The sequence below is a fragment of the Phyllostomus discolor genome, chromosome 5 (assembly GCF_004126475.2).
Source record: "Phyllostomus discolor isolate MPI-MPIP mPhyDis1 chromosome 5, mPhyDis1.pri.v3, whole genome shotgun sequence".
NCBI classification, from domain to species: Eukaryota; Metazoa; Chordata; class Mammalia; order Chiroptera; family Phyllostomidae; genus Phyllostomus; species Phyllostomus discolor.
Window position 1 is genome coordinate 100,006,514 of NC_040907.2, and position 16,533 is coordinate 100,023,046.

Here is a 16,533-nt window from a genome sequence, read left to right on the forward strand (position 1 = left end):
AAAATTTCCTTATATATACAGAGAGGAAAGACCAGAAAGAAATGCTCCAAAATGTTAATAGAACTCCATGTGATACTGTTAGCATTTTGTTTCATTTTCTTTACAATGTTCAGTATGTCTTAATATTTCCTGTAAGTTTATTTATTATTTTTTAATCACTTAATTTTCAAAAGAGAAGAACCTTGTTGATATATTGTTACATTCATTAGAAAAAACAAAATTTGTGATAACAGGAATGGAAATCAGGAGACTTGCACCCTCCTCCTTGCAGGCCACAAAATTGCTTTGTGACCTTGTTGTCCATGAGCCATTTGGGGTCTCCTGTTTTCTCAATTGTAAAATGAGGATGTGCTGCTTCTACACATTTCATAGGGTAATTGCAAAAATAAAATGAGACAAGCTGAATGTTAACAACCAGAGGGACTTTTATACTTATACACAGAAGAAATGGAAATTGTAACTCAAATGGTGTCAAATAATCAATTCCATACAGCACTCAAAAAGTCCCAGAAAAGGCTCTACATAGTACACAAGGTTTTTAAGTAAGCAATGTTTGAACTCTTGATAGCTCATACATTTGTCTATGACTCATGACATTTAATAAGTTTGACTTTATTGAGACTTTTATTTTACCTATATTTAGAAGACACTGTCACAAAAGGATAGTGGGGCAGTCTTAAATATAATCCTCAACTATCACATTAATGCACTAATTTAAACTAGACCAAAGCATTCTAACTCTTTCCTGGGTTAACACTAATTAATAAAAAATATGCAATACTACCATTTCAGTAATTGAGTCTCATATAAAAGAAACTTGATTTTGTCATCATTTCTGGGTACCTGAGTGCAAGGTATCATACTGGCAAATGGCTTTAAAGTGAGACCACTTGAGTGTGAACCCTAGATCTAGCAATAATTACCCTGTACAATGAGTAAGTTACCTAACCTTTCTAAACCCATTTCCTCATGTATAAAATCAAGACTAATAATAGTACCTACCACTCCGAGTTACTGTGTTAAGTAACACCATATACACAAAGCACTTCTACATATAGACAACCCACAGAAGGCACTATTAGTACCCTTTGGTTCATTAAGTGTTAACTGTATACTGTAAATAAATATCTAATACATACCCACCCTTACACAAACCCTCACAATTATCATTTGAGTCAAATATTTCCATGTTTCAAACAAAGTGGATCAGAGAGGTCAGTAATACAACATAACTTCATATTCTAATATGCTCTAACTTCAAACTCCTCCTTTCTTTCATGTATGACCATGTATTTCAAAACAAACAAGATTTCCTATGAATGTCGTATCTTTGAATATTTCATCAAAATAATTCCTGAGAAGTTTAAATTTAGGCATCTCTTAAAGCATACTTATATCAGTTAACATTTTTCAATTACAAGCAATAGTTCCACCTAAGTCTCAGCTCCTCTGACACCTGCGTTAAAGGGTTATCCTTTAAGCCTTTATATACACAGTATCAAAATAAACTTGTTTTGTTTCTGCTTGAAGTTATAAAAATCACAGTAATATCAAATATACCTTAAGTAACATATAAGCAGACATATACAGATATGTACACAAATGTACAGCCCTGGCTGGTATGGCTCAGTGGATTGAGTGCCAGCCTATGAACCAGAGTCAATGGTTCAATTCCCAGTCAGGGCACATGCCTGGGTTGTGGGCCAGGTCCCTAGTAGGGGACACTGGAGAGGCAACCACACAAATTGATGTTTCTCTCCCTCTCTTTCTCCCTCCCTTCCCCTCTCTAAAAATAAATAAATAAAATCGTAAAACAAAACAAATATACATACACAAGGTGATTTCACAAGTTATGTATTTAAAGGAGGGGTACACAAAGTGATTTACTAACATAATCCAGTTGCCAACTCACCTGTTAATGGAGCCCCATGAAAAGTCTGTGATCCCTGATATCCATCAGGCGCTGAATCTGGTCCGTAACATTCTGTAGACCAACGATGAGGGGACCCTGAGTTACTGCTATTTAGTTTCAATTCCTGCATTTCTTTCTATTGGAAGACAAAAAAAAATTTAAGCTATTATATAACACTAAAAACAATGATACAGCAAACATATATTTTAGGTTTAAATACCTGATGGTGCCTTTTAATACATTCTACATTCCAGTAAGATCAGAGTACCAGGTGCTGATTTAAGGACATGATCCTTAATTTGTTAACAGCTCATCGGTTCCCATGCTTTCATTCCTTAGTATCATTAGCTAGTTCATTTGCTCTAGGTTAGAGTTACCTCTAATGTAAACAACTGAGTAACCTCCAAAACGGCCTCATCGCCTTTTCCATTTTACACTTGCCTTAATTAATCTTTTTAAAGCTCAGCTCTAGCCCTGGCTGGCGTAGCTCAGTGGATTGAGCACGGGCTGCGAACCAAAGTGTCACAGGTTCGATTCCCAGTCAGGGCACATGCCTGGGTTGCAGGCCACGGCCCCCAGCAAACACACATTGATGTTTCTCTCTCTTTCTCTTTCTCCCTCCCTTCCCTCTCTAAAAATAAAATAGATAAAATCTTTAAAAAAAAAAAAAAAAAAAGCTCAGCTCTAGCCAAGAAAAGTACCTACAAATTACATTTCTTTCTCTGACATTCATGGTCCTTAGCAGTATCATCACAAACATCCTTCCAGCATATCTCCTTTCCACACTGCTTTACTCTTCAGTCCATGTGGACTATTCAACATTCCAAATTATCTCCCAATACTAGCTTTCTACTTAGCTACATTTGATGTAACAAAACACTAACTTATCCTTCAAGGTGATGCTCAAATGCCCCACTAGAAAATGAAAAACAACTAATACTGGATCTGAATACACAGGATGGGGCAAAAGTATATTTACAGTTTTGAGTATGCAAAACACAGTCTATTCCTGTATTACTATTAATTATTGTATTATTTTCCATTCAAACAACTATAAACCTACTTTTGCCCACCCTCTATTATGTATGTAATAATATATTCCAAGCACTTCACCTAAGTTTTTAATTCTTACACAGTTACATAATATTAGTAACTTACATCTTAACATGAGAAAAAAGATGCAGGAAATGGCACAGACTTGAAACCAGATCTTACTTCAAAAATATTTTTGTAGAACCATTCCGCTGCTTAGACAAAAGGGCAGACATAAGGCCTTCTAATGGTATCTATGTGGCTGGCTATCAGATCTCTGTCATTTCTTATACAACTAAATGACAATACCCTCCCAAACCCTAGAGCCTATAAAATGACCCTTACAAAACAGGCATTTATCAAGAAATTACTTCTTTAAAAAAAAAAAAACTGTCATGGTATTAGACAACAGGTCACTTTTGAAATCAGTATCAACTATCTCTGGATGGGCCTGGGTATCTGAGCAGTTATAACAGACACATCCAGCATGTCTGCTACCCTCTTTTATGGGTATTTTCAAATACAACTTTCCCCAAAGCCACATCTGCTAGGGTCAAAAAATCTCTCAAATTTTCAAGCTAAACAAAATTTTCCCCATTCACCTAAAGTCTCTAGTCCATATGCTGTACATGTGTAAATAAAAAAACTGTTGGCATCAATAATGACCAGTAATACTTACTGGTCATTACCAGCAGCTGGACCATGGTCCTGAAGATGCAGTTAATGCAATAATCATAATTTTAAGATTTCAAACAACTAGAAAATACATTGAGAAATGGTTTCAACAATTGCCTGGCCTGAAGTAGTTAATTAGTGACAGCGTTAGTACGAGAACCTAGCTTTCAAGGCACAGTGAATAGTGTTCCACTACCCTTCCACAAAAAGAGTATGTGTGGCTGAATCCTAAATGTTAAGATTATATATAATATCACAATAGGCCACAATTACACAAAACTGACAGAAAAATCTTTGTGCAAATTCAAAAGTTTGTACCCCTCCCAACAGCATTTTTAATGTTCACACATTGCTAACAGCACTAGGAAAATCACACAATTATCAATTAACCTTGATGTAATTTTAACAGTAGGACTGATTTAGTTCTTGCTCAATGAGCATGAAACAACCTACCTCTACTTCCAATTCCAAAGACATTCCTACAAGCCTTATTTATAGTTAAGGTCATTTTCATATAGTTAAAATAAGATTATGTACATATAACTATGTCCTTACATAATTAAGTCAAATTCATATGTAAGTATTAAAAATATAAAAGGTTTTCTGAAGTTTAAACAATTTGTCGATTCCTAGCTATAAACATGACACATATCAGTCATTCTGAGAAATAAATTCATATACCAAGGTACAGTTCGTATTTTCACTAGTTCAATTCAATCACTTGGTGACCTACTGTACTGCACAAACAATGCTATGTTTTAGGTAAAAGTGTTGGTGCCTTTGAAGGATTCATATCTAGTGGAAGATGCAGACATAAGTAATTTTAAAAATATGGTAAGTGTTACTATACAGCATGTAAAATGTAGGATTCTATAGTAGCATGATAAAGGAACATTTTGAATAGCTTTAGAAAGTGAGGGAGTGGACAAGGAAGGAATCTTAGAATAAGGAAGGCACAACAGAGAGAAATTAATTGATTTACCTTAATAGCCTCTACTTGTTGGCAGATCATTTTCAGTAAAGAATTTTGATCTTCTGCCCACTGAGGTGGTGCTTTTGGAGAATACTAAAAAAAAAGTAACAAAACTGTATTTAAAACACTTAGAACAGAAACATATTCCACAATGGAATAAATCACTTCTTTCCCACTAACCTTGTAACTTTTACTTGGCGAGAGAGAATATTTGGTGGGAGATGGTGTAGAATGTTTCACGTCTGAATCTGCATTACGTAAGGAACCATTTTTATAAATAGGACCTCCTTCACTATAATCATCAAGTTCCTGCATGACTGAATTAAACATCTCTTTTACAGACTCCAGGGGCACAGGCAACTAAAAACAAAAGGCATGAATCAAGAGCCTTAGTTTGCAAAAATATCCAAGTAAAAATTCTTAAATAAATGCAAGCTTTTATTTTATTAATATACTTATCTTTTCTCACTTTTATATTATAATCACTTTATATTTTAAAAACAGACACGAAACTGCTATGTAACCTAAAGTCTTCTCACTCTATACTGTTTCTATTCTTTCTGTTAGCCATAATAATGTCAGAAGAATGTTAACATAGGAAATTTTCCAATGTGAGCAAAATGTTTCCCGATTTTGAATGTGTAGAGAAACATAGATGCCAGAATGCACCAGACAACATAAAGCCTAATCTAAGAGCAGGAACACTAATTAATCAACAAAATATATGTAATGTTGAATATAACTGAAGTTAATACTTAATACCATCATGACAGTCTCAAACTTCTAAGGGCTGGAAAAAAGTCCACAGCAGATGAAGATGAGAAGAAATGATATGAAATTTTCGGCCATTTACTGTTGATTTCAGTTACATGTTTAACTGTAAATTCACTAAGAACTAGTATTAGCCTTGGCTGGTGTGGTTCGGTGAATTGAGTGCCCACCTGCAAACCAAAACATCGTGGGTTCAATTCCCAGTCAGGGCACATGCCTGGGTTGCAGGCCAGATCCCCAGTAGGGGACACTCGAGAGGCAACCACACATTGATGTTTTTCTCCCTCTTTCTCCCTCCCTCTCTCTGAAAGTAGATAAATAAAATCTTAAAAAAAAAAAAAAGAACAAGTATTAGGTGGCAATGCACTGCCACAACAACAAAATGTCCTGCCTTATAAAACTTTTCTAATTCCTCAATGAGTATTTTTCTAACAGTATAAACCTAGATTCTCAATTTTTAAAAAGAAACATAAAACCTAAGACAAAGCAATACTAATTAAATATTAAAACACAGAGCACGCTTCCAGCCAAGATGGAGGCGTAGGTAGACACACTGTACCCCATTGCTCAACCAAAAGAAGGACAAAAACAATTTAAAAACAAAAAACAACCAGAGCTGACAGAAAATCAAACTGTATGGAAGTCTGACAACCAAAGAGTTAAAGAAGTCATTCTTGCAGACCATAAGAGAAGCAGTGTCGAGCAGCTAGAGGCAAAGTGACAGCTGGTGGACTAGGGCGCACAGGTGATGGCTGGCAGACCCAGCGAAGAGGCGGACTGTGGAAGAGGGTGGGCACACAAGGCTGCAGCTGGCCAGGAAGGCAGCAGCTGGCGGGCCAGGGAGTCCCATATTCCTGCACAGATAAACCAGGCGAAACTGGAGAACGGGACAGATCGCACAACCCAGGATCCCAACTCAGGGAAATAAAGCCTCAAACCACTGACTTAAAACACCTTTGGGGGTTGAGGCAGCAGCAGGAGAAACTCCCATCCTCACTAGTTCCATGGAGAGCCCCACAGGGTCCTAGAATGTACACAAACCCACCCACCCAGGGATCAACATCAGAAGGGTCCGATTTGCTTGAGGGAAGCAAGGGAAGTGACTGAAATCCGGAAGTGACTGAAATCCGGCAGAGAGTGGAGCAAGCACCAGGGTTCCCTCTCAGACCCCTCCCCCACATATAGCGTCACAACCCTACAACTGGGTTGACCCGCCCAGGTGAACACCAAAGGCTCCGCCCCTTACTATGTAACAGGCACATCAAGACCCCCACCCCACCCAAAAAAAGGCCCAAACCAAAGAACAGATCAAAGTTACAGAAAAAATACAACTAAGTGACGAAGAGATAGCCAACCTATCAGAGGCATAGTTCAAGGCACTGGTGATCAGGATGCTCACAGAATTGATTGAATTTGGTCACAAATTAGATGAAAAAATGAAGGCTACAATAAGTGAAATAAAGGAAAATATACAGGGAACCAATAGCGATGCGAAGGAAACTGGAACTCAAATCAATGGTGTGGACCAGAAGGAAGAAAAAAACATTCAATCAGAAAAGAATGAAGAAACAGGTATTCAAAACATGAGGAGAGGCTTAAGAATGTCCAGGACAATCTTTAAATGTTCCAACATCCAAATTGTAGGGGTACCAGAAGGGGAAGAGAAAGAGCAACAAGTGCAAAAGTTATTTGAACAAATAATAAAGGAGAACTTCCCCAATCTGGCAAAGGAAATAGACTTCCAGGAAGTCTAGGAAGCTCAGAGAGTCCCAAATAAGTTGGACCCAAGAAGGAACACACCAGGGTACATCAAAATTATATTACCCAAGATTAAAGATAAGGAAAGAATCCTGGAAGCAGCAAGAGAAAAGGAGGCAGTTACCTACAAAGGAATTCCCATCAGGCTGTCAGCTGATTTCTCAAAAAAGACCTTACAGGCAAGAAGGGGTTGGAAAGAAGTATTCCAAGTCATAAAAGGCAAGGACCTACATTCAAGATTGCTCTATCCAGCAAAGCTTTCCTTAGAATGGAAGGGCAGATAAAGAGCTTCCCAGATATGCTCAAGTTAAAGGAGTTCATCATCACCAAGCCCTTATTATATGAAAGGGAGTTATCTAAGAAAAAGAAGAGGATCAAAAATATGAATAGTAAAAAGACAGAAAACTCACAATTATTAACCACACCTAAACAAAAAACAAAAGCAAACTAAGCAGACAACTAGAACAGGAACAGAACCACAAAAATGGAGATCACATGGAGGGTTAGCAACAGGAGAGTGGGAGGGGGAGAGAGGGAGAAAAGGTACAGAGTAAGTAGCATAGAGAATAGGTAGAAAATAGACAGGGGGAGGGTAAGAATAGTATGGGAAATGTAGAAGCCAAAGAACTTATATGTATGACCCATGGACATGAACTAAAGGGGGGGGGAATGTGGGGGGGAGGGGGTGTGTAGGGTGGAGGAGAATGAAGAGGGGAAAATGGGACAACTGTAATAGCATAATCAATAAAATAAAATATATTTTAAAAAAAAAACCCACAGACCCCTTCTTGTGCATTAACTGAGGTATTGCTGAGCATTTTTTGAAATTACCAAAATATAAAACCTAGGCAAAAACACTTACCACTCATTTGTCAGTAATAAGAATGAACAAAAACTCTGCAACTTACTTTTTTGACTACTGAAAGATTTGAATCACTTTCATCTAAAATCTTTATCAAGTAGTCCCTGGTCTTTCTCAGGTAATTTTTGCATTCTTCCTGTTCTTCAGGAGAAAGGGCATCATTTTCAATGTCTTCTGCTTTTCTGTGAAAAATCTATACAAAGAATGCTTTTATGAAACAATTAGGTTTTTAAAACAAAATGAAAGTTTAAATCAAGTACATTTACTTACCAGTGCAAGATTCCAGTAAGAAACAACATTTTTTATAGATTCCAAAGCAGTCATAGCATCTTCTATATTTCCATTAACGGCATCCAATATAGCAAATGTTATGTGTGCTTCTTCTTCATATTCACTAATTTCAGATGCCTAAACACATTAATTTTTAGTCAAAGATTGATACTGCCTCAAGGCAGAATATCAAACCCAAACAACTTCCCAAAGATTTTAAACGATCTAATAATGATATTAACATCTCAATACTCTTTTGTGCCATATTTTATTTGTAACAGCTGGTGCATTTAAACAAGACTACCAATAAACAGTCTGACAATTATTTTAAGCAGTTTATGGCTCCATTTCTTTATTTATATACTGGAAGTCCACATTCCTAGTTAATTAAACAAGGAACCAGATCCTCCATTACCTGGATGTCTGCACTATGAAAGTGTTTAAACAGAGGGTCAGTAGGTTCAGGAATACTGCTCTTCTTTTTGATCATCTTCAATAACGGCAAAACCTTCTTCCAGTAATGTACACTTCTGCCTATGTATTCCCGCTGATCATAAAAAGAATTAAGACCACTGCCCTAAAATAGAAAGTTAAAAGCATATAACTTAAGGAACAGAAATTATCAGATCTAAAAATTCACTTGTAAGTGCTCTAATCTGGTTAAATTCCAAATCAAAGCAAATCAAAATCTCAAGTGATATGCTCAACTCTCCAAATACTGGAATAACTAACCACCTTAATACCAGCAATCAGTCCAGACCCAACTTTTAAACACTTTTAGACAGCCAAAATCTGCCATTCTACATCACAATTTGGTCAAAGGGCTAAACATCTACACTTAATCCTGCCACAGAACAAACCTAGAATATTCAGAAAGATCTCTAATGCCCCTGCTACATACTCTTCTGCTACTGAGCACAAAAAAATTTCCAGGCTAAACAATAATTATAATGTAATTATTAAGTAATAATAATAACAGTTAATATTTATGTAGCATTTTTTATTCCAGACACTGTTTTATTTGTTTATATATTAACTATATTACCTATGTGGCAAGATTTAAAAAAATACATTTCACCTGGCATAATATGAATAGGCTGCAACTGTTACAGAACTAAATAACTTTCGACAAAAAGTTTATGGCTTTTTTTATAAAATAATGTTCTTAAAAATGCTTACACTTTAATAAACTCACCATTTTCTGAAGGTATCTTGCCCAGTGTACAAGTAGTGCGGGTTGAAGGCCATGTTTTTCCTGGCCTCTTAGAGTATTTATGTCATGCTGAACTAGGAGTCGCAATTTTGCTGAGGTTCCAGGGCTAAAAAAAAGATTTAATAAATTTGATTTATAAACACGCATTTCAACATTTACATGTGTGTTAATCATCACACAATAATTAAATACCTAGGAAATAAGTTTTTCAATTAGATTGTCAAATTAAGAAATCTATGCAGTAAGTTAAAAGAATATTTTTATTTCTCTACTTACATTGCTCTTCTGTGAATTAGATTACAAACTGCATCCCACCAACATTTTTGTCTCTCTGTACAGAGCTGTTTACACACAGGAAGTGGCAAACATAGTGGCTGATAGAAATTATGGTGAGAACTACATCTCTCCTTTAGTTGTAAGTGGCTGGTATATATTACTCCAAGTAGAAATACCTGTTTTGTTCAAAGAAAAATCAATTTAAGTTAGAAAAAATTAAACAAAACTCGAAATATTTAATTTGTTAAAATCTTTGCTTACTTCAAGATCTAAAATACATATTGATTCAGGTGCATTTGTTTCAAGTCTTGAGGTTTCCTGGGGCAAATGATGAAAAAGCTGTTTCAGCCACCTTCGAACTGCGGGTAGGGTAGGCAACAAATTCCACTGTAAGCCAAGCCAAGTAAGGTGCTGAAGGCTACCATTATGTGCTCGAATGGCACCTGAAATAAAGGTGAAAAAAAATTGGTTTTGAAAACTTTCTTTATGTCATTGGTTCTGCCAACAACTGACTCACATTAAATGCATCTTAATTTTCTATATCAGAGCTGGGAAAAGTTCTATGACAAGCAGTCTCATGTTCTAATTAAAAAGTACAGGTACTCCCACTTTATGTCGAGGAATTTTAAAAACAGTTGATGGAGACAGTTCTTTCCAACTCCACATGAGAGGGGAAAAAGAGAGAGACTCACTAGAATTCAGTAAGACAAAATCTGACAAGGACTAAATAAAGAATAGTCATCCATTAAGAAGTCTTGGGGGGTGGGGAAGAAATCTTGAAAGAATGCATTTCCTTTCAGTAAAGCGACATTAAAACAATGGGATACCACTACATTAGGATAGTAAAGAGAACTTCTCTTCTAGAAGATACTTAGTACTGAAAAAGTTATAAAAGCTTTGGGAAGCATTAAAGAGGTATACAGCCTTTCTGGTAATACAGCAATTTGCAAATGACTTAAACATGTTCACTGATTTTGTCCCAGTAATTATTTTAAAGAATCTATTGAAAAATTTGATATGGAGATATTTTATATTGAAATTTTCATCACAGTATTGTTTTTAATAGTGAAAAACTGGAAGCAACTTGTATGTCCTACAATAAAAAGTGGCAAGTAAATTATGGCTAATTTATGAGACAGATTATACTGCCACTGAAAGTAGTATTTACAGAGACAGATATGATGGGAGAGAATTTCTGAAAGACAAATCACATGTACAATATAAACAACAATTTAGAATAAAAATACACACCACTACTACCCACTACCAACCTCTTATACCACCACCACTCCTCCCCCACAAAAAAACCCTGAAAGTAATACAGGAAAATCTTAAATCATTACTTCTGGGTAGATTACGGGCAATTTATTTCCCTCTCTGCTTTATTTTTCTAATATAAAAGGAATTAAGATGCAAAATGTTTTCTTTTAAAAGATACAATCTTACCAACATCGTATCTAGCCAGATCATCAGGTTCTGGTGCTTGTACATCAATGTTTCCAATATCATCGTTACAAAGGAAAGAGCTATCCTTAGATGATGGACTAGAAAACAGAGCTTCATACAATGCAGACTGCCCACTTTTATTGGCAAAGGATTCTACAACCTCTTTTAAAAATCTTGCTTGTCACAAGTTAGGTTTAGTAGCATGTGCCCTGAAACACAAATTATTTACATCGTTAATTAAAATATATGAATTGTTTGTACTCATATCCGTCAGTAGTTTATTCATATACCCTAAGGGGGGAAAAAGATTATCTGAGACATAACCATCTAACCCAACAACCACATCTGGATAACAAAAGGGGTGCTTATGAAAAAAAATAAATATAGATTATAGGCTTAAACAGTATCTGTGTCTAATACTAGAGTAAAAGGAAAGAAAAAGAAGACAAGAATGTGTAAAAATAGCAAAAAATATTTACATTTTAAATGAAAAAGGGTGGGATTTAAAAATGAACATAGGAAAACAGGGCCAAACTCACATTCTCCTATCTGATACACTGATTTCTACTGCTGGCTGGGAAGAATTCTTCTTTAAAATCTTTTTTAAAAAACTATATCTTTATTCCAGTCCCCACACCCAGAGATTATGATTCCATAGGTTTGGGGTGAGTAATCTATCTCAAAAACACTCCTTGGATAAAGCCTTAGTACACGCCACAATATGGAGAACCTTAAAATACTATTCTAACTGAAAGGGGGTCAGTCACAAACGACCACATATTATATGATTCAATTTGTATGAAATATCCATATAGAATAGAAATGTCCATAAACAGACAGAAAATTAGTGATTACTTAGGACTAGGAGGTTTGGGGGGAAATGGGGCATGACTGCTAATGGGTGTGAGGTCTCATTATAAAGTAATGAAAATGCTCTTAAATTGACTGTGGTCAAGGCTGTGAACATACCAAAAAACAAATAAAATGTAAACAGGTAAACTACACAGCATGTTAATATATCTCAATTAAACTGTTTTTAAAACAAAAACAAAAAAAATTCTCCTTGGGGAAATTCTGCTGGTCAGTCAGGTTTGGTTCCACCAGACTACTATTTCTCCAAGTGTTAGCAGAGACAAGCTCAGAAATGCCCAGAGCAAAGACATTTAAAACACAGTTCATTTTATAAACTATGACACTCTGAGAAAGCACCTACCTATCACAGCCCTGCAAGGGTTGAAGAGAAATATATAAAAAAAGATGGAAAAGTCACTTCTTTAAGACCTGAAAGTCTATCTACCTTCCACAAAAAAAGTAGACTGTAAGGTATTGTAGAAGGGCAATATAAGCTAGACCAAAGATTACAGGAACTTTGATTTAATACTATCTCTTCATCCTTATAAAGTTCATTCAATTTAGGTCACAATTGCTTGCTAGCCCCCGCCATCATGGCTCTGTTGGTTGGAGCATCTTGCATAAACATCATAGGTCAGGGCACGTGCCTAGGTTGCAGGTTCAGTCCCGAGTCAGGGCACATATGAGAGGCAAAATAATTGATGTTTCTCTCACACATTGATGTTTCCTCTCCCTCTCTGTCTCCCTCCCTTTCCCTCTCTAAAATCAGTGAGCATGTCCGCAGGAGAAGGTTAAAATAATTAAATAAATAACCTTCTTCCTACAGGAAGCATTAAGTTTACTGCCTGATTCACTGGCAACATGAATAACTTGGAAGTTTTTGCTTTAGCAAAACCAGGTAATAATATAGAATAGACATTTAGGATCTATCCCAAATAGGCAAAACTGGAAATAAGTCTATAAATTTCCAGAGCCTAACAGAATTTGAATATAATCTTCCATTTCCCTTACTATGTTGTCAATTCTTTAAGAGAGACACCTTTATCTCATCTTTGTATCCTCCATAAGTGTCTTATAAGCAATTAATGTTAAATGGTGTAATTCAGTAATTATTCTTAGCATAAAAACTGCTTTAAAATATTCAGGATGGAGGCTCTAGCAGCTGGATAAAGAAGGGTTAAGGAGTTTCTCCATCTGGGAACACACAATATCAATATTTTTCCTTTTAAAGAATATACCACTTCTTCTAATTCTTTCTGTATCCCTTGCCCTCATCAAATATAGCAAAGAAAAACATATGATTATGACAAATCTCTTCTAGAAAAAACAGAAGATATTATCATAAGATGTATTCTAACAGAGAAATTTTCCTTTTTTCCAGTTAAACATCACTATTACCTGACTGACTCAGACGATCATAGGCCATCGTTTCCAGCAGATTTGTCCACTTTCTCCTTTTAATAATTTAATCTTTGGTCTTGGAACCTGGTAATGTTATAATAAAAATTTTTAATATAGCGATACCCTTCTTCATAATAGTTAGATAGTCCTTTTGATTACATTTTGCTTTGTGATTGTGCATGAATTTTCATAGTCTATACCCACAAGTTTTCTAAACATGATGCCAATCTTGTTGTCTATAACCAATGGTAAATGAGTTGAGAAACCAACACTGCAAAAAACTAGGTACCAAGGAATTTAGATAATCTGTAAAAAAGATGCCTTCAAAAAGAGCACGTCTGTGAAATTACTTTCTACTAAAAGCACATTCCAGTGACATTTGGGGAAATGAAAGTATTTAGAGAACTTTTCTACCCGGAAGAAACAGAACCACAGCAGCAGAGATGACAGGCCCATTTCACTCAGCACAGAAAACTATACTTGGAAATGCCATATTGAACATCTTCTAAGAGCATGGGTAATTTGGGACTGCACTGGAATAAGCTGGAACAACAAAGAGAGTGAAAAGGACTCTAAGCCATATCCTATGAAAAGAGCTAAAAGAATGATGAAAACAGAATGGTGAAAAACTCACACTACGCAGCCTTCAGATTTTAAGAAAATTACCTTGGGAGGATGAGAAATGGTGGAAAGACAGGGAAAAAATTAGTCAAAAAACATGTATAAATGACCCATGGACACGGACAACAGTGTGGGGAATGAGTGGGAGTAGGGGAGAGGTGGGTGCTGGGTGGAGGAGGGCAAAGGAGGATAAATGTGACAACTGTAATAGAACAAGAATAAAAAATATTCTTGCCCGGAGACTTCCGGGCAAGATGGAGGCATAGGTGGACGCACCATATCTCCACGCACAACCAAGATTGGAACAACAACAATTTAGAGGCAGAATAACACCAAGAACGACAGAGAATTTATCTGAATGGAAGTCAGGACAGCCAAGAAGTTGAAATAGACCTGTTATCCAGACTGGTAGCAGGGGCGGAGACAAGCAGCTGGGCGTGGGGTCGAGGCGCGGAGAACAGGGTGTATAAGGCATCCAGGGGTGCGTAAGGCATCTGGGGCACGCAAGATCGCAGTGGGTAGACCCGAGTACACAAGCAGCGGCTGGCAGACCCAGTGCGCCGGCAATTGTGGACCCAGTGCGCCGGCAATTGTGGACCAGGGCAGAAGCGCACAACCCAGGATCCCAGAGAAGGGACTGAGATCCCAGAAGAACGGAGCTACCGCCATTGTTCCCTTTCAACCCCCGCCCTCAAATACAATGTCACAATCTAGCGACGGGGTGCCTAGCCCTGGAGAACACCTAAGGCTCCGCCCCTCACTGTAACAGGAGCAACCACGGGGTAAAAAAAAAAAGAGAGAGAGAGAGATGGCTCAAACAGAAGAACAAATCAGTGCCCCAGAACTCATCCTTTTGAACGACTAACAGATGCTAACCTATCAGATGCACAGTTCAAAACACTGGTGATCAGGAAGGTCACGGAATTGGTTGATTTGGGCGCAAATTAGATGAACAAATGCAGGTTACCATAAGAGAAATGAAGGAAAATGCATAGGGACCAATAGTGATGGGAAGGAAACTGGACTCAAAACAATAGAGTGGAACAGAAGGAAGAAGAGAAACAACCAAACAGGAAGAATGCAGAAATAAGATTCAAAAACAACGAGGAGAACCTCCAGGACATCTTTAAAAACGTTCCAACATCCGAATTATAGGGGTACAGAAGGGGACGAGGTAGAGCAACAGATTGAAAATGTATTTGAAACAAATTTAAGGAGAACTTCCTCCCAATCTGGCAAAGGAATAGACTTCCAGGAAGTCTAGGAAGCTCAGAGAGTCCCAAAGAAGTTGGTACCTAAGAAGAAACACACCAAGGCACATCATAATTACATTAGCCAAGGTAAAAATGAAGGGAGAGAATCCTAGAAGCAGCAAGAGATAAGGGGAGATAAGGGGAGCTTTCGATCTGATACGGGAGCATCATCAAGATATATTCATAAAGCAAAATAGATGCCAGTAACCTACAAAGGAGTTCCATCAGACTGTCAGCTGATTTCTCAAAGAGACCTTACAGGCAAGAAGGAGCTGGAAAGAAGTATTCCAAGTCATGAAAGACAAGGACCTACATCCCATATTACTCTATCCAGCAAAGCTTTCATTAGAATGGAAGGGCAGATAAAGTGCTTCTCAGATAAAGTCAAGTTAAAGGAGTTCATCATCACTAAGCCCTTATTATATGAAATGTTAAGGGATTATCTAAGAAAAGAAGATTAAAAAAAACATGTATAGTAAAAGGACAGCAAACTCACAATTAACAACCACACCTAAGCAAACCAAAACAACTAAGCAAACAACTAGAACAGGAACAGAACCACAGAAATGGAGATCACATGAAGGTTAGCAACAGGGAGTGGGGGGAGGAGAAAACGGGGCAAAGGTACAGAGAATAAGTAGCATAGATTGTAGGTAGAAAATAGACAGGGGGAGGGTAAGAATAGTATGAGAAATGTAGAAGCTGAAGAACTTCTAAGTATGACACATGGACATGAACTAAAGGGGGAGATTTGGTGGGAGGGAGTGTGCAGGGTGGAGGGGAGTGAAGGGGGGAAATGGGACAACTGTAATAGCATAATCAATAAAATGTATTAAAAAAGAAAGAAAGAAAAAAAGAACAAAAAATATTACTTTGTGAAACAAGGGTTAGATTTTTAAAATAGCATCAAAAGAAAAACATTAATGGGTATCAGCTTAAAAAACATTTTTACTCCATATAAGTAAGCACCAAAAACCAAATTATCCAAAAACGCAAAGGGCTACCTTGAAATGTAGTGAATGTCCATCACTACAATGACTGGAGGTATCCTACAAGTAACCATGTAAGTATAACTGGGGTAACTACTGTTAATTTCTAATGACTTTCTTCATTTTTGTCAGAGTGTAATTTGGTACATACCTCTGTGATGTCAGAATTTGGCAATAGCTCTATAAATTATAAATGCATAGATATACTTTGATCCAGCAATGCTTCTTT

General features: G+C 36.8%; 1 protein-coding gene across 1 annotated transcript in view; it reads right to left on the reverse strand.

The window, feature by feature from the left end:
- The window catches only part of RANBP2 (RAN binding protein 2), an 88,885-nt gene that overhangs the window by 33,104 nt on the left and 39,248 nt on the right, over positions 1-16,533 (reverse strand). The window contains 13 exon segments of the mRNA XM_036026627.1: positions 1,913-2,048; positions 4,602-4,685; positions 4,773-4,952; positions 8,030-8,176; positions 8,254-8,391; positions 8,669-8,830; positions 9,449-9,572; positions 9,743-9,918; positions 10,004-10,185; positions 11,189-11,356; positions 11,359-11,397; positions 13,439-13,483; positions 13,486-13,525. Coding sequence (XP_035882520.1) covers positions 1,913-2,048; positions 4,602-4,685; positions 4,773-4,952; positions 8,030-8,176; positions 8,254-8,391; positions 8,669-8,830; positions 9,449-9,572; positions 9,743-9,918; positions 10,004-10,185; positions 11,189-11,356; positions 11,359-11,397; positions 13,439-13,483; positions 13,486-13,525 — 1,621 coding nt within the window.